Source organism: Nicotiana tabacum, chromosome 7 (assembly GCF_000715075.1).
Source record: "Nicotiana tabacum cultivar K326 chromosome 7, ASM71507v2, whole genome shotgun sequence".
Classification (NCBI taxonomy): domain Eukaryota; kingdom Viridiplantae; phylum Streptophyta; class Magnoliopsida; order Solanales; family Solanaceae; genus Nicotiana; species Nicotiana tabacum.
The window spans coordinates 137785821-137809659 of record NC_134086.1 but is presented as its reverse complement, the minus strand read 5'-3'; the positions used below and the strand labels follow the sequence as shown (position 1 = coordinate 137809659).

At 34.9% G+C, this 23839-nt stretch overlaps 2 protein-coding genes across 3 annotated transcripts; one reads left to right on the top strand and one right to left on the bottom strand.

The window, feature by feature from the left end:
* Positions 1 to 4372: 4372 nt before the first annotated feature.
* Positions 4373 to 4756, bottom strand: LOC107831098 (uncharacterized). The gene has a single exon (XM_016658823.2). It carries the CDS (start codon positions 4754 to 4756, stop codon positions 4373 to 4375), a length of 384 nt encoding a protein of 127 aa, XP_016514309.1.
* Positions 4757 to 6050: 1294 nt separating this feature from the next.
* On the top strand, positions 6051 to 17673 carry LOC107831099 (phytyl ester synthase 1, chloroplastic-like). 2 transcript variants are annotated; one of them, XM_016658826.2, is made up of 13 exons: positions 6051 to 6415; positions 7806 to 7857; positions 7998 to 8053; positions 8793 to 8951; positions 9046 to 9150; positions 9613 to 9719; positions 10189 to 10310; positions 11063 to 11171; positions 12181 to 12311; positions 14735 to 15104; positions 16507 to 16620; positions 16971 to 17068; positions 17194 to 17673. In XM_016658826.2, the coding sequence occupies exons 2-13, from the start codon at positions 7808 to 7810 to the stop codon at positions 17492 to 17494; spliced, it is 1722 nt and encodes a 573-aa protein (XP_016514312.1). In that variant the 5' UTR covers positions 6051 to 6415; positions 7806 to 7807; the 3' UTR covers positions 17495 to 17673. The 2 variants fall into 2 exon arrangements, with proteins under 2 accessions (XP_016514312.1, XP_016514310.1); XM_016658824.2 differs by lacking the exon at positions 6051 to 6415 and adding an exon at positions 6645 to 7479.
* The last annotated feature ends 6166 nt before the right edge of the window (positions 17674 to 23839 follow it).

The following is a 23839-nucleotide window of genomic DNA, read 5'->3' as shown; positions in this document are numbered from 1 at the left end:
AGTTTTCATTGCCACAATGCTAAAAGTTACAGGATCTCCAAATTTAACACTCTGTACTAAAGGTTCAATGTAGTATCTTATTAACTTCATTTTTTTCCGTTAATGATTCTACTTAAGAACTTGACTAATATTGTTTAAGAGCACAAGATTAACGATTAAGTTATGCAACTTAATGCACCATCTTTTAATGATTTTACTAGTATCTTAATTTTCAGAGATTTTCAAGACGTTATTTGGACTATAATAATTTGATGAAACACAAACTGATGAAATATTTGAAAACGTTCCATACTATCTCAATTGCCACAGTAGTTAGACTATTATTACTTCGTAATGTGGACAATTTAATGAAGAGCTTCCGTGAGCAAAACCATGGGATCGTTTGGTATGTGGGATAAGGTGGTGTAGAAATTGGGATTAAATTTATCTCATACTTAATTGTAGGGATTAGTTAATCCCGGGATAATTTTATACCACAATCTTGGATTATTTAATACCATCTCATAGCAGGATAAGATTCCAAAATTACCATGTTATCCTGTTAAGACCTTTCACTTTTCACTGTTTTTGAACTGATGAAATGTGTTTGGATTTTCATTCTAGTAGTCCTATTAATTCGAATTGAACTCCATTAACAATAACAGTACAACGAATGAACAGAGAATATGATATGGATTATAAACTTTATGTGATCAATTTTGGAACCGGCCTAGAACATTTTCTAAAAAACAAGCAGTGAACAATAATAAAGTAGTGATCCAATCTTTTGATTCTAGAATATTACAAGACAAGGATTATAACATTACAAAACTTCTATTCTATAGAGTTATATTATAGATCTCTTTTGGTTTTTGTGATATCCCCATCTTTATTCTTAAAAAAACTAAATATATCTAAGTCTCTAAAATAACTAAGGTTAAAAATTGAAACAAATGATTTGTTCAAGTTTATTTAGTTTCAAATCAAATACAAGTTTTGGGATTATACACGGTATATCCTATTTTTAATTCAATGAACCAAACAAAGCATTGGTACTTAATCCAGAGATTATTAATCCCAGGATTACAATCCATGAATTATAATCTCGAGATAACTCTGTAACCAAACGACCCCTATGGAGTTGAATATGGTTTTGTGAAGTTGTTGGCTTATCGATAATTCCTTTTGTTGTTGAGAGACTTTAATTTTTTTTTCTTCCATCAAACAAAAAACATTTGGGGGAATTACATATAAATACAACTCACACACATACATTGTAACTAAGTCGCTTATATTTAACTTCACAAAGCTGTAGCCAAAAAATAATAGGCTAAGATTCAACATTCAACTCCAAATAGGTTTTCGAAATTATTATTCAATTTTTTCAAAAAAATTCTCAAGCTTTTAATATAATTTTCGAATCTGTAATTTGGAGTGGATGTTGTTTAGACTTGTTAGAAATAATATAAGGAGGTTGTATACAAAATTTGAAGTCATTTAGTAAAGATTTAAACTGGTCCATCATTGTTAAACAAGCTTAAATAAGTTTATTTAAATTTCGAATCTGCTTTTGTGAGAAATTTGGAATGAGGGTCCTTTAGACTTGTTAGAAATAGCATAAGGAGGTTGTATACTAAATTTGAAGTCATTTAATGGAGATTTGGAATGATTTTGAACAAAAATTGCAACTGAAATGTTACATATCGCGTTTTCGTACGTTAAAATTTCGTTTTCAGTTAACCGACGTGAATTCGGGGATGATATTATCTTGATGTTAACATATTTATGCTATTTGTAACAAGCGATAAATAAGTGTCATGAAGGATAAAGGGTATACGAATTAAAGAAAACGAGTTTCGTTGAAAGTGGCCAATTTGGAGTAAAATATGGGTCGAGCGATAATACCCGATAATTACGAACTAGTACCATGCAAGGTACCATATGACCACGGTAGTATAATATATAAAGTATATATATGAAGTATATTAAAACTAAATAGATTTTTAAAGTAATTTGGGGTAATTTTTAAATTATACGGATAATTGGTTAATTACCGAATAACGAAACATTACCCAATTAACTAATAAGTGGGTAAAGATTACTAATCTTCGCCCACTCTCCACGTGGCACAAAGCCACCAATTTAAAAGGGTGACTCATAACTCTTGTAAATAGGTGTCTTACACCTAAGGAATAAGAAAAGTTTATTTTATCGAGATAACTCCTCGAAGGAATCTGACAATCCACAAATGTGATATTATCACAAATTGATATCAAATCCATTCCAAGGCTAGAAACAGAAGCAAATCAAACCAAGAACGTAGGAACAAAATAAATTCCATTTGCATTCTGTCTTTGAACCAAAAACGTGAAAAGCAGAATAATTTCGTTCAACAATTCAAAATTTTCAATTGAAATTTCAAAGAAGCCACCAAATTTCGTTTCAAAATTTCAAGGGATTCAGGCAGAATTTCATTCTAACATATTTCACGGAAGCAGAAGCTTTATTCCGTTCAAATAATTCCAGGAATATATATGTTAAGGCCCTCCATTCTTTCTTTTGGCATGGTCCAAATTATATTGAAGAAACGAACAAATACACAGTTTCCATAAATTACTCTATTCATAGAATTATTAGGGGTGTCTATATTCTTGATTCCCCATGATAATTTTCTGTTCATGAGTCTCAGAATAATACGCAGTTGGAAAAATTTATCCGGAAGAAATATTGAGATTATTACGTATTTTTCATGCATTTCACTCATGTGCATTGACCCATGACCAGATGACGTTATATACGCATATATATGTAAATATATGTATATGGGATATGTGAAAAGTTTACGGCGTTATATACGCACCACCACCTGATCAGCTGGTATATGTTGATGATATTGTCCACAGTGACCGAGATGATATGATGGGATGCCATCAGTGGCTTGATGATATGATGTACACCCATACCTATGCATGACACGATATTTATACGCACGTGCATGACATTATAAACGTTTCAGAATTTACAGAGTTATTCAGATTTAAAGATAGTGTTTCTGCATTCCATGTTTCATCTATGTCTTTTACATACTAATTTTCATGCCTTATATACTCAGTACATTTTTCGTACTGATGCCCTATTTCACGGGGGTCCCCCTTCTTAGGATCCTTGATCAGCGAGAGTTGGCGTGCTTCACTTGATCTGGAGCTGCTTTTGAATTTGGTACGATACGTTTTTGTGTGTGTGTATATATATCCCGTCTTTATACAATTATGTTTCCATTAGAGATCTGTAGACAGTATGTCTAGTTGGGTTGTATGTGGCTTTGTCGGCTTTCAATTTTGGATGTATAGTTCTCTATAGCAGCCTTGCCGGCTTTCCCACTGTATTCTGCCTGTATACGTACATATGCCTTGTTGACAGGTTTTCTTCACATATGTTATTGTCGTAATTCAGCAGATGTTATTCATATTTATATCTTAGACGTATACTTAGGGGTGGACGACAGGTAGGATTCAGGCACCCGTCGCGGCCCATCGGTTTAGGTCGTGACATGAAAATCGTGGAAGAAGTTCCTATACAGACGTTTTGTATAAAGATATATAAAAGAGTATAATAGTATATAAGAGGTATTTATATACACATATACACTATTATATAATATTATACATCATTATACAAAAACTTACTAGTCTTCTTCTTTGCGTTTTTTCTGAAATTTATCTCAAATATTGCTCAAATCTAATCCAAATCACTTCAAATTTTAATTTTGAACTCCTCTTGATATTTTCAATTAATCGGACCAACATCCGATCCAAACAACTAACAAACTTAAAAAATGCTATTTTCGAAATCGAAGTTTTGAATGTTATTCGATAGTCTATTCTTTAATTTTCTCTTCTTCAATTTTCTTACGTCCACCCGCAAACACTGCAAGTAGGTTTGCAAATCTGTAACCCAAACGATAATAGGCCAAGGTTTTAAAGAAATTAATTTTTGGCACACAATCAACTACTATTTGTAGCAGAAAATGCAAAGCAGAAGCTTCAGACAACTAAATCGGATAGCTATCAATAATTTCTTTTCAAATCATGACACATTGGGCTAAGCCGGTTAAAGATTTGAAATATGGGCCAATTTGCGTTATGTGGTCTAAGTGTAATTGTTCCAAAACATTTCAATTATCCAGCAGTTCAGAAATGACATGAACTTTTAAAATGCAAAGATGGAGAAACCGAATCCGGCAACATCAGTTGAAACAACACAAAATAGTAGGACATTAAGAAGAGGTAATAAAGAGTATTTTCATGTACTTGCACATTTTGGCACCTATTTACACGATCAGAGTCTCCAGTTCTGCCCTGTAAAATTCTTTTCCTTTGATCTGTTGTTTCTGTCACTGATCTTTCAAAACTTTGGCGAGAGCATCAAAAACACCCTGTAAAGTAACATCCTCGACAATGAGGACCTTATCCCTGGATTTCGACCCAGAACCTATAGAAACTTGTCTTCTTTTGACCCCAACAACGGAGCTTATATAATCGATTAGGGCAGCATTAGCTTCACCATCTTTAGCAGGTGCGTCAATTTGGACACCAACTGCATCGTCATCCAAGTCAGTGACGGTCGCGATTTTCGACCCTGGCTTGGCGTGGATCGTGATGGCGACGGACGACGGAGGAATGGCGCGGAAGCACGCCGGAATTTTGGGAGTTGATACAGCCGGCTGAGTTAACTCGGCTGAGTTGCTTTTACCTTTGCTTTTCTTCGAGGGAGGCATCTCTAATCTAAAGAATGGATACCTGTCAGAGACTTTAATTATCAGAACCGGGGAATATTAATATTTAACCCGACATATCTAAGAAGTATATTCATTCTTTTTTAAGAAAAAAAAAACAATCATTAAAAACTAAAAGGCTAGACCTAATTATCAGGTTGGACAATAATGGGCCTCATTCATGACCCAATTCGATCCCAGCAGACCCAAGCCCATGCAGTATAAGAGAAGAGGAAAAGGTGGGCGAAGTGCAGCAATACCCACCCTTAAGCCCGCTGTTTAAAATATATCTATAATTTACAATGAATTTAAAGATTAACTAATTCACCCAAACTTCAGGACTAGGTATTCTGAATTTCAAATTAGCAGCTCAAAAATTTAGAATATTAAGTGTCGTGAATTTCTGAACTACTAATTTAAAATTTAGGACATAAGATTCGAACTTCTGGATACAATTTTCGAACTTTAGGACACGTCCTGAAAGTTTGAACTTTGAGATTTAAATTCTAGGATGCTTTGTCTTGAAGTTTGAGCAAAATTGACTAATCTTTGAATATATTGTAACATGTGGATATATTTTAAACAAAATACTTAAAAGTGGCTACCTGGTGTCATTTTCACATAAAAGGTAAGGGAAAAGGAAAATGGAATTTTGAGTTATTTATGTTTTTTTTTGGGTGGTGGGGTAATTTGGCTTTACCGGGGGGGGGGGGGTGTAAATGGGTACAAATTAACATTAAGGTCGTTGTTAACTCTACCCACAGAATTGCTCTATATGAGTTCTGATTTTGTGTTTTCACAGAACTCTACTGAATGGGATAATTGTTTAAAGAAACACAAAACTCCAAATAAGTTATACACATAATTGATATGACCTTCAGGGAGGGATTGTTTGGTTTTGAAATAAGTTATGCATGGATGAAAAAAAAAAAAAAAGCTTAGAAACATATTATGTACGAATTATAATAGGATATTAATAATAAAGTATTTTATTTTACGTTCTATAAAAATTTTGTGGAAATAAAAGCAATTTTATGCAGTATTAGTCAACATCACTAACCAAATGTCACTTCAGATAGGGATGTCCTTAACTTTGTCAAACAAGAACACTAATGTAATGATTATTTTTATTTATTATTGCTCAATAATGACAGCAAATCTAAAGAAGATAAATGTTAATTTATTCATTATTGCTCAACAATGACAACGAATCCAGAAAAGATCAATGTCCACCTAAATTGCATATTAACTACTGTATTTGATTTTGAAATGAGACGTCACATAGAAAAAAGTCTTTACGAAAAAAATATCTACTCAAAGTCTCAAATGGATGAATTTCACATATCAAAGTATTTGAAGAGAAAGGTGCAAATTTTCCTATTGACTACGATTAAGAATTTATTATGGAAAAAAAAAAATTAGTTAAAAATATTTCAAAGGAAAAGGAAAGAGAAGAAAACAAAAAGAAGGAAACGTTTTAGGTACTTTGCAAATTATAGAATCTGCCACCAAATTCTCCACCAACAGTCACCATCAAACAATTCAAGCTACTTACGAGATTCTCCATTCTCTGAAAAAGTTCTAGCATTTTTTTACCTTTAAAATTTTCCATTAATGGAGTGTAACTCCCATAAAAAGCCACATATGGGTTCTTCTGATTTGGTAAGTAAACATCCAATCCCGCCTTCATTTACAATTTTTAATTGTTTATGAATTATGAACAGTGCATGTGCTTTTGTTATCTCGAGAAATTTCCAAGAAGTTTGTAAAATATTGTAATTGGATGGTATGTTTCACTAGTTCAAGTAAGGCCACATGTAAAAAGTGTAGTTTTGTCAGACCCCACTTGCCTTATTTTACTATATCTCCCTGCACCTTCCACTTTCACCTCACTGAGAGGGTAATTTGTCTGTTCTGGATTAGCTATGAAGTACTAGTGGTGAATTCATTGTTGTTTTTTGTGTGTTTATTTATTGTAATAGACTTTTTTTTAGACAAGAATCTAACAAAACTTTGTGTCTTTAAGCTTTCTTTAATTGGTTGGTTCAGATTTCATGTGATTAGAGAAGTCTTGAGTTTTCAAAGTTTCTTTGTTTTTGCAAATTAGGCATTCATCTTTCACTTTCACCTGCTATTCTTCTTGTCATTCCTTTTGATGGTAGTGGTGGACAAAACGGGTTAAATTTCGCTTTCTAGTGTTGTTTTCATAAACATATAGAGAGTGAGAGAGAGGGCCTATATTTTGGAGCCTATTCAGTACTTGTTCAAAAGTTTGAACTTTGCAGTTTTGTGGCCATTGGTTGCAGAAACCATGGCTTCTCTTCTGCGAAATTTCTGGGCAACCCCTCGTTTTGCTCTTAACCAAGACTATAAGCCTCAGTGTATAGCTCAAATCAGGTGCTTAGCTAGCAGGGACTCCACATTATTGTCTTCAGATACTGTTAAAGTTAATGGTGTATCTTCTATTGAGGAAAAGGAGAAAGTTATCCCAGTAGATGATGTGGAAAATAGTCATCTGACTTCAAGTATTAAGGAGAAGAGCAAAGAGGATATTCAAGACAAATTGGAACCCCTTTGGGATGACGGATATGGAACTCAAACTGTGAAGGATTTTCTTGAGATAGCATCGGACATTATTAAGCCCGATGGAGGTCCTCCGCGGTGGTTTACTCCCATATCAGCTGGCCCTCCTTTGAAAGACTCCCCTCTCCTTCTTTATCTGCCTGGTAATCTTCAAAATGAAAAGAAAAATAATGATTGAACAAAGCTTTTGTTATAATTTAGTGGTACAGATAGGGGAATTAACACCAGTATTTGTAGTCCTAAATTTTGAGGAAAAGCCTTTGAATCGGTTAGATATATGTAGCAGTTCATTTCAGCAAGTCATGCGTGCGATTTCTAGGACACAGTTTTTGTTGTTGAATTTCTGTAGGGTTTCCTTTGCATTTTTAGATGTAGCAATACATTTCACCAAGCCATGCATGCTGTTCCTAAGATACAGTTTTTATTGTTGAATTTGAATGACTAACTAGAATGCTATTCGAATGTATAGGAATGGATGGCACTGGTTTGGGTCTTGTTTTACATGAGAAGGCTCTTGGGAAGTAAGTACCGCACACTCTTCTATAACATGTAATAATATTCATCTGGTTCTGGTATTGTTCTTTCCCTATTGATGCCGAGGCAGCAATCAGTCAGCTTCATGATTCCACAATTATATGATACTGTAACTTGCTTGTTGCAGAGTTTTTCAGGTTTGGTGCTTGCATATTCCTGTGTATGATCGAACACCATTTGAAGGTATAGTATTTCTTCTCTTAATTACTGCTTTGTGCATATGTTGGTTGGTTCAATTGAGAAACCATCTATTCTGGATTTATGTTGTACTTGCAACAAGTATCACTTTTTTAGAAGCTTTACTGTACAAAATCACCAACCGAAAGAGGTCACTATTAAAAAATATCATAGGTTCCTGCATTTGCAAGGACTGATAGAAAGAATTTGGGTGACTACTTGAAGAAGAAACATTGGAGGCTGCTGGAAGGAATCAATATAGAAGGCAGTAGTTTGACATTATGTATGTCTCTCCAATTATCTCACATGTGTCTCTCTTTTAAATGATCGAATTGAGAACCAAACTACTTAATCACATGCTTAGGGAATATAAAATTGGCGAAATTGGAGTTTTATGTTTTCTTGCTTTCTACTTCTTTCTCTTTTTCATATAGTTGTCCTTGTATGGTTAACCGCCAGCCAAAAGCTTTAAGAACTGGAATAAAAGGTAAAGGTGTACTTTTTACCATTTTGGAGATTGGGGTTGGAAATTATGAATGATGCTTCTTTTGTGGGTTCAGTTATTGAGAGTTTGGCTTTTACCGTTTGCAAGTTTGGAGTTCAGCTATGACCTCAGAATATTTTCTTTGACATATGTTGATTTTATCTGAATGTGTTTTGGTTTTGGTTCATCTGTAAGTGAGATTTATCACAGCTGGAAAAGAATATAGTTTATGATAATATTCTATTTGCTTAAATCGTATAGAACTGGTGGAATATGTCGAGGAAACTGTGAAGATGAGGCATGCTTCATCTCCAAACAAGCCTATTTATTTAGTTGGAGATTCATTTGGAGGGTGCTTGGCTCTTGCTGTTGCTGCTCGTAACCCTAAGATTGACCTTGTTCTTATATTAGCTAATCCAGGTAAGCTATCAGAAAGAGAGCAACTTCTTACTGTAACTCCTTATGGCATGCTATAGTAATCCATTATCTAATTTTCAGTTTCTGTATCTTTCAGCAACTTCATTTGGCAGGACGCCTCTCCAACCTTTGCTTCCTCTTCTAGAGTCTTTGCCTGATGAATTTCATGTGACAGTCCCTTATCTTTTGAGCTTTATTATGGGTATAATTCAATCTCTTCCCCAGAATATAACCATCTCTAACTTCCAAGTTTAGTTTTGGTGCATTTATTAAAATGTTTCTTTGATTTCTGACCTTTACAAGATCTGTGTTGCCTTTAACCGTTGCGTGTTAATTGATGTCGTCATTTTCCTCTTTAGCTGAATAATATTTCGAGTGTTCATAGTGTTGATATTTCTTCTACTAGAAACTTGTACCACACATAAATCTTGATTATACCTTGCAGTAATCTCGGAACTTTATGAGACATCAATCCAAAATTGAGTTGCTTATGCATTCTTAGTTCTTGTTGATTTTTTCCTGTTCGAAAATTGTGTTGAAGAGGATATATTTCTTATAACCCTTTATTTCGTCCTTTTTCCCTTTTACATTGATGAACAATGTGCAGTTGCAACTGGCAAGTTCTTCATATTGTCGACAAAATAATGTGCCATTTCTGCATCAGGTGATCCAATGAAGATGGCGATGGTTAACATTGATTCCATGCTTCCTCCTAGACAAATTATTCAACATCTCTCTGACAACCTCACTGCTTTCCTGGTCCACCTTTCTGTAAGTTCTGCTTGAACTACTTTGATTCTTCCTGGATTTAGGTTTCTCTATTGCTACAGGAAGACTTTTGTATAGACTGGTTTTAGCAAGTGCTAGTTTCAGTTTCTTCACTTGTTGTCTAGGATAATAACTATGATATTAACCAAAATGATAGTTCTGTCAGAGCTTGGATCAAATTAAAACAGAACTCCTTGTATGAGTGACAGAACTTTTCATGTTTAAATACTCTAGAAACTATACTAAGAGAGTAGAAAAGAGAAGAAAAGAGTAGGCCAAAATTAGAAGTAGCAGAAGAGGACAATGTGCATACTAGAAGAAGAAGAACGGCCATTGTTTAAAGAAGAGAACTAAGAAGATAGATTCTTATGCTTGGTCAGTCAAATGATTTGAAGTTCCATGTCATTTTTTCCGATAGGAAATTGTAAAGGGATTCACGTTACAGTAATTGTATCCCGCTCCCTTTCTTCAGGGTGTGGCTGATATTATACCAAAGGAAACTCTTCTCTGGAAGTTGAAGCTTCTTAGATCTGCTTCATCTTATTCAAATTCCCGTCTCCATGCTGTTAACGCTGAAGTACTTATGCTTGCTAGGTCTGATCTCTGTTCTCTACTTCTCTTTATGTTGTTGTGACTGAAGTTTTTTGTGCGGGTATGTAGGTTCAAGCTTTTTGCTCAATTCTGAATATTGGTACACTAGGCCTTGTAGTTATGCCTCATAGGCCTTTTCTAGACCAATTATCTAAAGAATTAGTTTATGTTTCTTCACCTTTTCTTTTTTTTGGTTTTTCTTTTTATTTTTTCGTTTTCTCTCTTTTTGGTGGATCATCTCGTACAGTACGAAGCTTATAAGTAGTCTTTGGACCAAAACATTTAATTCAAATATCTTGCACTACAGCGAAGGTGAAGTTCATGGGTAGAGTCTGTTTTGGAGTAGTTACCATTTGCTTTACGAAATTGCAATAATCAATTTCATTGTTTTTGTCCGGGATAACTCATGCAGAACTAAAGGTGAGAAATACTCTATACTTAGGTTTTCATCAGTTGTTATACTTTAGGGGTCATAATAGTTAATAAGCGTCAATTTTTTTTCCATAATAATCCTTCGGTTCCATTAAATTCTTTAATCTTTCTTAATTGATGTTCTGAAAAGTGAAAAAAATCTCATGGAACCTAAATTGATGTATATCCTTACGAGCATACTTCTGCCTTATGAGGAAAAGATTGCTAATATCCTCTGTAGGATTTTCTCTCTGTATTCCATGCATGCATGAGCTTGAATTTATTCTTCCTAGTGGATAAACATTTTTAAATAAGAAGTGATGGAACTGAATTGTAATGTATAGTGGCAAGGACAACATGCTTCCAAGTGCAAATGAAGCTCAGAGGCTAGCAAGTTCATTAAGAAACTGCAAAGTACGGTACTTCAAAGACAATGGACATGCTATTTTATTGGTAAGTGAGGAGTTCTTCCCTTTTTGGGATCTTATCATGCTTCTTCCTTTTAAAGAAATAAAACTAACTGCTTTCTTTCAGGAGTTACTGTCCTTACTATATTTGTGGTAACTTTAAATAAATCAGACGGTAGCTGTAGGGAGCCTCAATAACTTATCATTGTTTTTAATAAGTTTCATAATTTGATTTAGTCCCCAATTGTTTTTCTTGTTTCTCTAGGTGCCCTAGAAATAGATATTAAGATAACACTTCACTCTTACTTTAATTTACTGATCCAAAATAAGCTGTCACTTGCCGCTTGCACTTCTTAGTTTTCGAAGTTAGAACAATTGAATAATTTAAAAGTTTTCTATAAGTACAAGTCCATCTGGACCTTTTAGATTTTTTTTCTCAAGTGGTGTTCGGTGTTAAGATAATAATAGCATTTGAGCATGCTTAAGATTTTATCAAGTTCAAACATGAAGTTTGCAGTAAAAGTAGCATTAGAAAAATAAAATTGCCACATTTTACACAGCTTAGATAATAATAGCATTTGAGCATGCTTAAGATTATTATTATTTTTATTATTATTGTTTTATTGTGTTTTGCCTTTTATAACTTGACATACTTTTTCCATACCCTCGTTAAAAGTTTAAAGCTATAATGGTATCCGATATTCATGCCTGGAGAGGGTTAATAAGTCGGTGCGTATTCCTTCTCCATTTCAATTTAGTGTACATCCCCCTCAATGCCTGAGTGTAGTCAATGGAAAATCCTATCTTTTGCTAAATGCAGATGTAATTCTATGTTCTCTTTCCCTTTCTGTTTTAGTTTTTTGAAATTGTCTGAAATCTGCAGTTGAAAATCTAATAAAAAGACAGAAAATTAGAGGTTGTTTTTGGATTCTTATGGTTTTTGGTGAGTCTGGTGACTGGTAGTTGTATTCCTGTAACATGACCTTATGCTATGTGGATGGATTCCGTCGTGGGAACTTTGAAGCAGTTGGTTGACTGCAGTTTTGATTGTGCAGGAAGATGGTATTAATCTGCTATCCATCATCAAAGGTACTAGTAAATATCGTCATTCAAAAAGGCATGATTATGTCATGGATTTTCTGCCTCCTAGTATGTCAGAGTTCAAGAAAGCAGTCCAGGACTTTAGGTAATTTGACTATTTGAGTGTAAGGTGCATCAGGCAAATACTTGGTTGTAGCATATCATCGAGCATAAGCTTATCCCTTTTTTCCCTTTTCTATTTTTCCCAGTAGTTCTTCCTTGTTTCTCGTTGTTCTTTCTCCCACTTGTTTGCATGATCTTTTCTTTCCCTGTGCAGTCTGTAGTAGAATACATATGTTTGTGTAGTCGAGCATATGTGATACAAATTAGGGCTGATTTGAACTACAGCTTAACATTAATTTAAATTATATGACTAATTGTGAACCACACCTACTTTGACAAAATATTCAACTAACCTCTATTTGTTACCCTTTATCGATAAAGACGTGGAGAAGCAAATATATATTTAAGAATCTGTGATGAATTCCTATGCTGACTTGCATTTAGAACAATAAATAGTCACTGCCTAACAAAGTTCCACAATGCAAGAGTCTTGAATTGGTTGACTGCGATTTGTGTAAGGTCATTAAACTTCAAGGGGAAAAGGAGATGGGAAATCCCTCCTGCAATATAAGGAAGGTTGAGTCAATTTGAATCTAGAGATTGGCCAAAGTCTTCACTGATAGACCATCATTGAATGTCCACGCGGTAGACAAAATTACTTGAATAAGTGATTAGAGGAAGGGGTGATTGAACTAGTTGAAACAACCAGGGGAATGACGCTAATTTGTCATCCTTCTCTTTTGAACTTTTTTTCTCTTCTAAAAAGGACAAATACATATACATACCATTAAACTTAGCCCAATTTTTCATTTTGGCACTTTAACTATGCCTTGCTCCATTTTGGCCCTCCAACCTCATTTCTTTTGTTCCACTTTGACACAAAAATTTTTCTCCCAAGTAAAAATGCAGCTTTAACTTTTTTTTTTGTAATTTCAAATTATTATTTTTTTCATTTTTTCTGCCCACATCCCGGGGAAAAAAATATTTTTTTAATATATTTTCAATAATAACTACGGGTTCAACTGAAACGCAGAGTAAAAATTTGTATGTAAAAATTCATTAAAATTGTAAAAAAAATAGATATAAACCCATAGCATTTAAAAATATAATGGGTTCTTTTGTTCCACTTTGACACAAAAACTTTTATCCCAGGTAAAAATGCAGCGCGGACAAATATGCAGCTGCTACCCCCACCCCATTGCCCCACCCACCCCCCGCAATTTTTTTTTGTCATTTCAAATTATTATTTTTTTCGTTTTTTCTGCTCCCCTCCCGTGGAAAAAATATTTTTTATATATATTTTCAGTAATAACTTCGATTTCAACTAAACCCATAACTTTCGACGGGAGTAAAAATTTATATGTAAAAATTCATTAAAATTGTAAAAAAAATAGATATAAACCCATAACTTTAAAAATATAATGGGTTCAATGTTAAAAACATTAAAATTGAATCCATAGGATTTAAATTCTAGATCCGCCTCTACGATGGGAGTATGAAATTTGGCTTAAAAAATGGCTCTCACGCGTCTACAAGGGTGAGGCAAATCACACATGGAATCTAGTCAGCTTTTGTGTCAAAGTGGAACAAAAAAAATGGGGTTGGAGGGTCAAAATGGAACAAGGCTGAGTTAAAGGCCAAAATGAAAAATTGGGCCAAGTTTATTGGGTTGTCTATGTATTTGGCCTTCTAAAAACTTCTCTTTTGAACTTGTTTCTTGGAATTAAGGTTACATTGCGCAAAAAGCTCCATTGACATACTAAAACGGCATGTTAAAAACCAAACAGATAAAGGGTGTGTTTGGTATGAAGGAAAATGTTTCCTGGAAAATGAGTGGTTTTATCACTTATTTTCCCTTGTTTGGTTGGTGAGTGGAAAATTTTTTCCCGAAAATATAATCTAGTGTTTGGTTAGAGAGTATAAAATATTTTTAGGAAAATAATTTTTTATGCTACTCTCCTCAACCCACCTTCCGCAAAATCCCCATGTTTCATGTACTCCTTCCCCACCCCCTCCCTCCGGACTCTATTTTCTTTAAGAATTTAATTATTCTTTTCAAAATTCACACAAACACAAAGGAACTAATGTGCTACTTTACGTTTTCACACAAGAACAACATTAACATTTGAGCTTGATAACTAAAAAAAAAAAATACTTTATTTTGTTGAAAAAGAAAGTATCTTTTCTGCAACACAAAAGGAAATTACTCATTTTATTGAATAAAAAAAAATACTTTTTTTACATCATGAAAAGAAAGTACTTATTTTGTTGAAATGAAAGAAAATACTTTTTTCTACATGATATTGCAGATGGTATCTCAATTTTTCTACATGAAAAGAAAGTCTTTCTTTTTTCCTTTAATACGCCAATCAAACTAACAAATTTTCAGCTACCTTTTTGATTTATAATGCATGTGTGTTAATATCTTGCACCTTGCAGCTAATATTATGCAAAATGATATTGCAGATGGTATATCAATTTTACTGGTTCAGTTATGTTATCCACAATGGAAAATGGGAAAATTGTAAGAGGTCTAGCAGGGGTCCCATGTGAAGGCCCTGTATTGTTGGTTGGTTATCACATGCTTATGGGTTTAGAAGTAATCCCTCTTGTTGAAGAATATTTGAGGCAGAAGAAAATTTTACTTCGTGGTATAGCACATCCAACATTGTTCACTCAGCTGATTGAGAGTGAAACTAACGAAAGTTCAATCTTTGATATGCTGAGACTATATGGAGCTACGCCTGTCACTGCCAGCAACTTTTTTAAGTTGCTTGCAACAAAGTCACATGTTCTGCTGTATCCTGGTGGTGCCCGTGAGGCCTTACATCGTAAGGTGCGTCATAATCTTCCCTTGGTTAATTCCATCTTCTATTTTAATGGGAAGCCTTGTACTATTGCTGTTCATGCCTTCTCCTACAAGTCTGTTAAAATTGTTATCCACTTTAAAGTCATTATTTGACTCCAGTTCCTTACCTTTACGCTAGGATGTGAATTACTGGTACTTAATACTGGAATTCTCTGCTTGTAGATACATTTTCTTCTGTAACTAGAGGAATTTAATGAATAGTGGAGTCATGGGGAGTATACCACTCATATATGCCTAAAACCATAAAGATGGAATTTCCTTGCAACTAAGGACAGCTAAAAATAACTCACTTCAGAAAAGGAAAAGTACCGTTAGCTAAAAGTAAGGCCAGTGCTGAACAGAAAGGCTCACAGAGGAGATTCTTAACAGTTTTGTAATTATTCACCTTAGCCAGTGGTCTCCATTTGATGGCAAGCTAACCACTATGATATACACTTGTCTAGTTAGTGTGTCTCTTTATAGAACATTTCATAGTTGTTAAATGGTGAAATTGATGATGGAAAACTACATTTCTGCATGTGTATAAATGTCTCTATATGTGTTATTTAATTAACATGCATAATGTGTTGGTTCATGATTCTTATAAGTTATAACTTGGCTGAACTTCCCATCAAGTTAGTTAAGAATATAACTGGACATATTGGAAAAGTTTTAGAGATTTAGGTTGTCTGTTACTTCTCGTTAGTTCCATACACTGGAATGTCAAGGGCGTAAAAGAGGATGCTAATTTAACTGGAAAATAAAAAATTATTTATGATGTCAGTGACGTTAATGAGCAATTAAAGCTCATTTTGCTTGTGAATTTGATGGACATCTAGTAACACAAAAATAATAAAGCAGTGCTTTCTTGCTGGAAAATAAGAGAAGAGACTTAATGTATCAAATAATTGACGATACGATGAATACATGACACACTTTAAGTCAACCTCAATACGCATAATATTTGTCCATTGTGTGATATGTCTTACTTGAGAATTGAATCTTGAAATATTCTCACTCTTATCATTTTAACTATTAACAGTTTACTTCTAACATAACAGCAAGCACCTCATATTCTTGAACTTCGACAGAGCTTATGTAGTCATAGTCTCTTTTAGGGATATGTTACAACTGGTATTCCCAATAACAAAGTGAGAATATCACCTTTTCTTTTGGAAATGTTTGCTTCAAAGTGGATTTAGTATAATTTTCTGTGCTTTTCTGTAACTGCTATTCACAAAGGTAAGTTGAAGAGAAAGACTGGTGACTGGCTGTCTTCTAGTGTACCTCATCGAAATGACGAGAAAATAACGATGACCTCATTGTCATCAAGTTAGGGTTTTTCCTTGTGATGTTATTTCCTATGTTGATGGTTTTGTATTTGTGATAGGGAGAAGAGTACAAGGTGATTTGGCCTGACCAACCAGAATTCATCAGAATGGCTGCAAGATTTGGTGCGACAATTGTGCCATTTGGCGTTGTTGGGGAAGATGATATAGCACAGGTTTGTTTATGCTGTCCTACATATATTTTCCTTTGCAACATTAGAAGAAATAATGACGCTTTTTGGTTCCTTGATATTATTTCCCTTAAAAGCTTTGGTCACGTATCTGTTAGCTAGTCTCATTTCAATTTGGAAGATGCAGCGAGTTATTTTCTCTTGGGTATATTGCATTTTCGAATAACTTGATCTTGAAAGAGAAATTTAACTCATAGAAGTAGAAGAAGTAGAACAAGGAAGAACTATTCACTTATCCCTTTGATCTGTATATACTTGTTCATACTAGGAATTGGAACCAGTTATATACCATTTCTCAGCATATTCTTGCCTGATCTTAGCTGTTCTGATTGCAGTTAGTTCTCGACTATGACGACCTAAAAAAGATTCCTATATTGAGTGATCAGATAAGGCGTGACAACGAACTGGCAGCGAGGATGGGTGTAACAGTCAGGTTCATTCATGGTTCCCTATTGTTTTTGTCTCGTTTCCTAGTATTTGCTCCTACCTCTCTTGCTTCTTTCATTCTGAACCATTTATTGTTATATCCACCTAACTGTTCTATAAATCTTTCTGTAGGAGGGACATGACTGGGGAGGTTGCCAACCAAACGTTGTATCTCCCGGGCATTTTACCTAAGGTACCCGGTCGTTTTTACTACTTGTTTGGAAAACCTATTCATACAAAGGGAAGGCAGGACTTGTTGAAAGACAGAGAGAAAGCAAGAGAATTGTACTTGCATATAAAATATGAAGTTCAAAATAGCGTGAATTATTTGCTTAAGAAAAGAGAGGAGGATCCTTACCGAAGCGTCATTGATCGGACCACATATAGAGCATTTTCTGCTACTTTTGATGATGTCCCAACATTTGATTATTAGGTGATGAGTTAGAAGTTAGATTTATTTTTATAGTAGATGATGTATACGTATTCATGGTTCAATTTTATGTTGTATATTAAACTCATCTCCCAATATGAGCAAGCTTTCCACCAATGACTAAGGAGAATATCAAATCTTTATCATAACTTGCATATAGAACTTGATCAAGCAAAAACAAATTTTAATTTTTTTCTGCAGATATTGTTCTAATTGTCAAAGATTATGTACATATTGCACCTATGATCTTAAGGATCTTTTGATTAAGTACCACTTGATCCTAGTTTAGTTCAATTTCCAAGCTACGCCACTGACTATGAAAACTCAACTGCAGTTACTATTCCCTGTTAACATCACAACATGTGCATCAACTGCAGTTGATCCACTACAAGAAATTTGACTTTCTGCAGCCATTTTTAGCGAAGGGACATAAATCTGATCGTTATAGATGTACTTAAAATGACCATATCTTTTTGGGGTCGTTTTCAACATTGGCAAGAGGATAATATACCGTCCTTAAGAAGCATAATAATATTCGGATTTCGGACTATTTGTTGGTTATCACAGGTTGTTTGGACTTTGGAGCTGAAGTGGGTGGATGTAACTGAAGAATTGAGTGCAGAAATTTTTTTTGGTTCATTATCTCATCCAGATAAGTTTGCACCAGATTCTCTTCTAAATACATATTCTGCCATGAAAATAGCACGAGCTAGCCAGTTTTCGAACTGATAATCAAAAAACAACCAGCGTTTGCAAAGTTATTGAAAGATAGCCACTGTTTTGCTGAAACACGGAAATTTCTAGTATAATATGCTGGATTATGGAGCTCCTTCGTTTAAACTTCTAGCATATTATGTTGGAACTCCAACACATTATGAAATTCCAGCACATTATGCAAGAATTTCATATGTAAAAAATTCGAACTCTAACATATTATGCTGGAATTTTTTCCGGGTTTTCAAGGGTGTTTTTGTTCAGATTTTATCTTTACATGAAAAAATTGCTAAATTTCGATTGCTTTTCAAACTGCGGCTATTTTTCAATTGCCAGTTGTAAATCTGACTATTTTTGATTCTTTCCCTATTCTGCCTTCCAATATAACAAAAACGGAACACGGAGTTAAAGAAAGAAAGAATTAAAGACTTTTGGAACATGTCATTAAGATTTTGAGGCAATAAAAGCATGTCATTAAGGATAAATAGAAAATTAAAATTTAAATTATTTCCAAATATAAAAAAGGCGTCAATTATTTTTGGAACATACTAATAAGGAAACAGTATCGGGTTAAATGTTAGAATTTTCAAAGAGCCACTACTTTCCCCAAAAGTCATACTCCTATTTGGTTTCCTGTAGACTGTAGTGCAAGTAAAAAGTTGAACGGGATCTGTTCCGTTCATACTGATTTCAGAGCACCAATTTGGTTTCCTGATAACCGATGGACAACTCACATGTTCCTTTTGTAGTGTGCCACAGAAAATGTTATAAAAAGGAAATGAAATAAATTCCATGGAATGGAGGTTTACTGAAGTTCACTTCAAGTAAAAGTAAGAGATTCTATTCCAATGGCAAATATCCTTATCTAGTAGCTTGTTCTAATTCTTGGAGGCTTAAATTGGAATAATCTTATTCTTTGCTTCAAAGAGTGAAATATTCACATTTATCTCTTATCTTATACCTTGAACTATTCTCACAAAAAAAATCTCTTGTTACCTGTTTCCTTCTTGGCCTTATTAGCCCTCTCATGAAAATCCACCAATAGGAAATGAAAACCTCACAGCCAGGCAAAGTAGGAGAATTTGGTTCTTTCACAGTATAGACAAATCTAAGAGAATCCAAAGATATAACAGTAGAAACAGAATAAAGAAGAGAATGTATACACGTACAACATGACTCAACTTCTCTATATAAGGAGCAACTTTAACTTGGTTAAAATCAAAGAGGAAGAAAAAAAACTAAGCAATAAGCTATAGTCTAAATAATAGTTTATGGCTGGTTATGGCAAGGGTATATACCAAGATGATTGGGGGAAGCCAATTACTACTGTAAGTGACTACCCTGATCATGTCCATCGCCCTGTTATCATTGGTGGCGTCGAGGGTTATGTGGTGAGAGCTCAAAGAATTGTTGAAGTTCGCCACAGTTATGATTCGAGAGGTCTTGTAGACGAGTACAATGTGCACGACGAATGGGACAATCATAGTCCTAGAAAGGTCCATGACTTCTTTGATAAAGTTCATAGTGAAGCTAGTCGATCAACTCATCCCACTCTTTTGAGCTCCCCAAAGTGGAGCACTAAGCCTAGTTGGAGTGAAGATCATGACTCTCCAAAGTATAATGAGCATCACGATTTTAGTGGAAGCCCTCTACGCAATAAGTTTGACGAATTGCTCCTTCAAGATAATCGAGGATCAAGTCCATTTTCGTACAGGAAAGATGGTTATGAAAAGCCTAGCTTCACTCAGTCCGCGGATTCTCCCAAGGCTGGCCATTTCAAGGACTATGGAGTCAACAACAAATGGGATTCACCACCTAGATCAAGAGGAATAAGCCCATATAGCAACACCAATGATGATTATGGCAAGCCAAAATTCAATGGAGGTTACAAAACAACTAGTCCTCCACTTAGCCAGGCCACAAATGATATTGGCACTGCTATGAAGATCCTTGAGGAAGGTAATAACACTTTGGCTTCTCCTACTTATGCACCGCAATCACATTTTCCAGCATCTTACTCAACTCCACATAGAAAAGAGAGTTATCCTGAGAGAACTCAAGGTGGAAAGCCTCTGGCTTCACCTCTTTCTACACAACCATCCTATTATCCAGCATCTAATCCGACAACTGAAAGGAAAGAAAGTTACCCTGAACCAACAAAAGGAGTGAAGCCTCTGTTTTCCCCTGGCTATGCACAACCACATTTGCCAACTTCAAACCCTCAGCCTCAAAGGAAAGAAAGTTACCCTGAAACAGCGCATGGCGCAAAGCCTCTGTTTTCCCCTGGTTATACACAACAACCACATTTACCTACTTCAAACCCTCAGCCTCAAAGGAAAGAAAGTTACCCTGAAACAGCGCATGGCGCAAAGCCTCTGTTTTCCCCTGGTTATACACAACAACCACATTTACCAACTTCAAACCCACAGCCTCAAAGGAAAGAAAGTTACCCTGAAACAGTGCATGGCGCAAAGCCTCTGTTTTCCCCTGGTTTTACACAACCACCACATTTACCAACTTCAACCCTGCAGCCTCAAAGGAAAGAAAGTTACCCGGAAACAGCGCATGGAGCAAAGCCTCTGTTTTCCCCTGGTTATGCACAACAACCACATTTACCAACTTCAAACCCGCAGTCTCAAAGGAAAGAAAGTTACCCTGAATCAACGCATGGTGCAAAGCCACTGTTTTCCCCTGGTTATACACAACAATCACACTTACCAACTTCAAGTCCAATGCATCAAAGAAAAGAAAGTTACCCTGAGACAGCACACGATGCAAACCCTCATTTTTCCACTGGTTCTGCACAGCAACCACATTATCCAACTTCAAATCCAACACCTCAAAATAAAGAAAGTTACCCGAATAAACCACAAGGTGGAAAGCCTCTGTTTTCCCCTGCTGGTGAGCAACAACCACACGCTCCAACATCACATTCAACACCTGAAATGAAACAAAGCTACCCTGATCATGAAACACGAGGTTGGAAACCATCATTTACCCCTTTTTCTCCACAAAAGGAACACTACAGTCCCCAAATGGAAGACCGTTACCCCGACAAAATCCAGGGCGGTAAGTCTTTTCCATCTCCATATGAGGAACCGCGCTATGGTTCAATTGTTTCATCAAAAGAAACCATTAATAGCAGCGAAGCCAAGAAAAGGTATGCCAACTTAAAACCAGTGTCACCAGCACATATGAAATACAATGGAACACTTGATAGCAGAGAGGCTGTGAAAAAGTACAACGGTGCATTTGTTCCTTAGAGAAATGCAGGGATATTACTTGACTTTTTGAAGATGGTTTCTGCTGCAACGATCGAGCACATCATATCTTTTGTTTTCTACTTCGCGATTGTGGTGATGTTTTCTTGAGTGTTTGTGTTTGAATAAAAGCACTGAAATATGCTTGTTATGGTAAGTAGTAATTGCTAGTCTAGTAGCAGTACAATTTGCTTTTGTGCTTGTGATTGCATATGAAATGAGAAAACAGTTGTGTTTATTATGTAAACTTGTTCCGGGTTTGGCACATGAGTTGTTTGTTTCCAGCCCAGCTTAGCGAACTGGATAAGTTGGATAAATTTTTCACTCACCTTCATCTAATTTCGAAAAGTACCATACTTTGATCAAATTTATTACTTTAAATCATCCTCTTGATCAAGTTAATATTGATTTCAGCTTTACTCTAATCTAATTTCCAGTCGGTGTTTTAAAAAGCGTGGGCGTAAGGAAAGGCGTTTTACATATGCTTCGGCGAGCGTAAGCCCGAGGCACGGGGCATAAGCCCATAGGTATTTAATTTTTAATATTTTATAAAATAATATAATTACAATAAATATTTATAAATAGGTAAAATTTCATAAAAATTGAAGAAAACTATAAATATGTGAAATATATATATATATATATATATATATATATATATATAGATGTGCTTCATCCCCACAAAAAACTAGTCAAAACAATCTATTATACGCTACTTAGAAGCACATTAACTTGAGTCGAAAAGAATAAAGTTTTCTACATAGAGGATAAAAGGGATGACTAACCTGTAATTTGAACTTTGAACTTGCTGCTAGGAAGGAGAATGTAGTTCTCTTTGTATTTGTAAAAAGAAAATCGAATATTCGTTGCTTTCGAGAGATATTAGCATACTAGTGGACAAGATAAAAGAATTGGAAAATACTATGAAATCAATAAAAAAATGTCTTGACTTTTAATTTGATACATTTCAGTTCCTTTTTAAAACTTTTGAGTAATTACCAAGCTGACTTTTGAGAATTTTGGTATTATATGAAGGACCTATTCAATAAATTTTGTTTTAATTTGAAATAGTCTCTGAGGCTTACACATCACTAAAAAAACGCGCCTCAAACGCCCAAGAGTACACCCCGAACGCCCGGGCGTATGCCTCTTGAGACTTTCGCCCCACACCATCGCCTCGGGGCGTTTTTGGTGCGCCTCGCCCCAAGGCTCGCCCCGAAAACGCCTTTTAAAATACTATTTCCAGAATAGTTTGGCCAAAACTTATTTACTTAGAAATAAAAACCAAGCGGAAAGATCAACAAAGCAACGGCAAAAATGAAAAGTAAAACCAAAATAAAATTCCAATAATGAGGCAATTCATGAGCTAATACGAAAAACCAACTATAAGAAGTCCATCACAAACAACAAAAGGTATGAACTGGAGTGAACAAAGTCCAAAACACGAAATTTGGAACGTCAATCCTGATTAAAAGAAGATTAAGAGTAAGTAAAGCAAGAGATGAGGACTTTTCATATAAGATCCTAAAAGCTTCCAGAAACATCCACAAATGGATATAAGAATTATCAAAGTTGGAAGAAAGAATATGAGAATTATTTAAGTTGGAACTTACTTTAACTTGAAACTGTAAAGTCTATTCCTATATGAATTTGACTATAAATTCTATTTAGATATAAGTTAAGTAGCTAGCAAATTTAAAATTCTAAAAAACTATAATTTTGAATTTGTTTTCCAACATATCTTCGTTCTGTCAGACGGATTGACATGCTTTGGTATTATCTTCATTTTACCTTTCTTGTTCAATTGTTCCCGAGTAATGATGGATCAACGTCACTTGATCCTATTACGATGCTCTAACTTCTAATAAACAAAAATTGCCATTAATTAAGAAAATATTTCCAATTAAGACTGACACTTGGGAAGAACTTAAGATACTTAGGTACGCAGATTTAGGCAAAGCACATCAAGTTCCAAAATATGATAAACCTTATTAATTTATCAGCAAAAGAAAACAAAATGGGACTTGGTTTATCAAATAGCAACTTTATGTAAACAGACTACTTCCTTTTTCTGCTCATCTATGTATAGGTCCAAATTTGGACGACCACGGCCACCGACGAATACGACAAGGGACAAGATCTTTACGACACAACGCTCTTTGGTCGTTGAAGAAGGCAACGACTGACAACGGTTAAAAAACGCAGGACATTTGTAGTAGTGTAGGCGCAACATGAGGCAGTAGGAATATTCCTTCGAATATTCTTTATGTATACCTTTTAGGGTTCAAGAGGGGATTGTCATTATAAATAGAGGAAAAGTGAATACAAAAAAGGAAGACAACTTTACTTATCACAGTTGTGAGAACCATATATC

Excerpts from the sequence above, each read along its gene's own strand:
- LOC107831098 (XM_016658823.2), bottom strand. The coding sequence starts at position 4,756 with ATGCCTCCCTCGAAGAAAAGCAAAGGTAAAAGCAACTCAGCCGAGTTA.
- LOC107831099 (XM_016658824.2), top strand. The coding sequence starts at position 7,065 with ATGGCTTCTCTTCTGCGAAATTTCTGGGCAACCCCTCGTTTTGCTCTT. Across the intron at positions 9,720-10,188 it reads CTTTCCTGGTCCACCTTTCT|GGTGTGGCTGATATTATACC; the intron begins GTAAGTTCTGCT and ends CCCTTTCTTCAG. Across the intron at positions 10,311-11,062 it reads GAAGTACTTATGCTTGCTAG|TGGCAAGGACAACATGCTTC; the intron begins GTCTGATCTCTG and ends TGTAATGTATAG.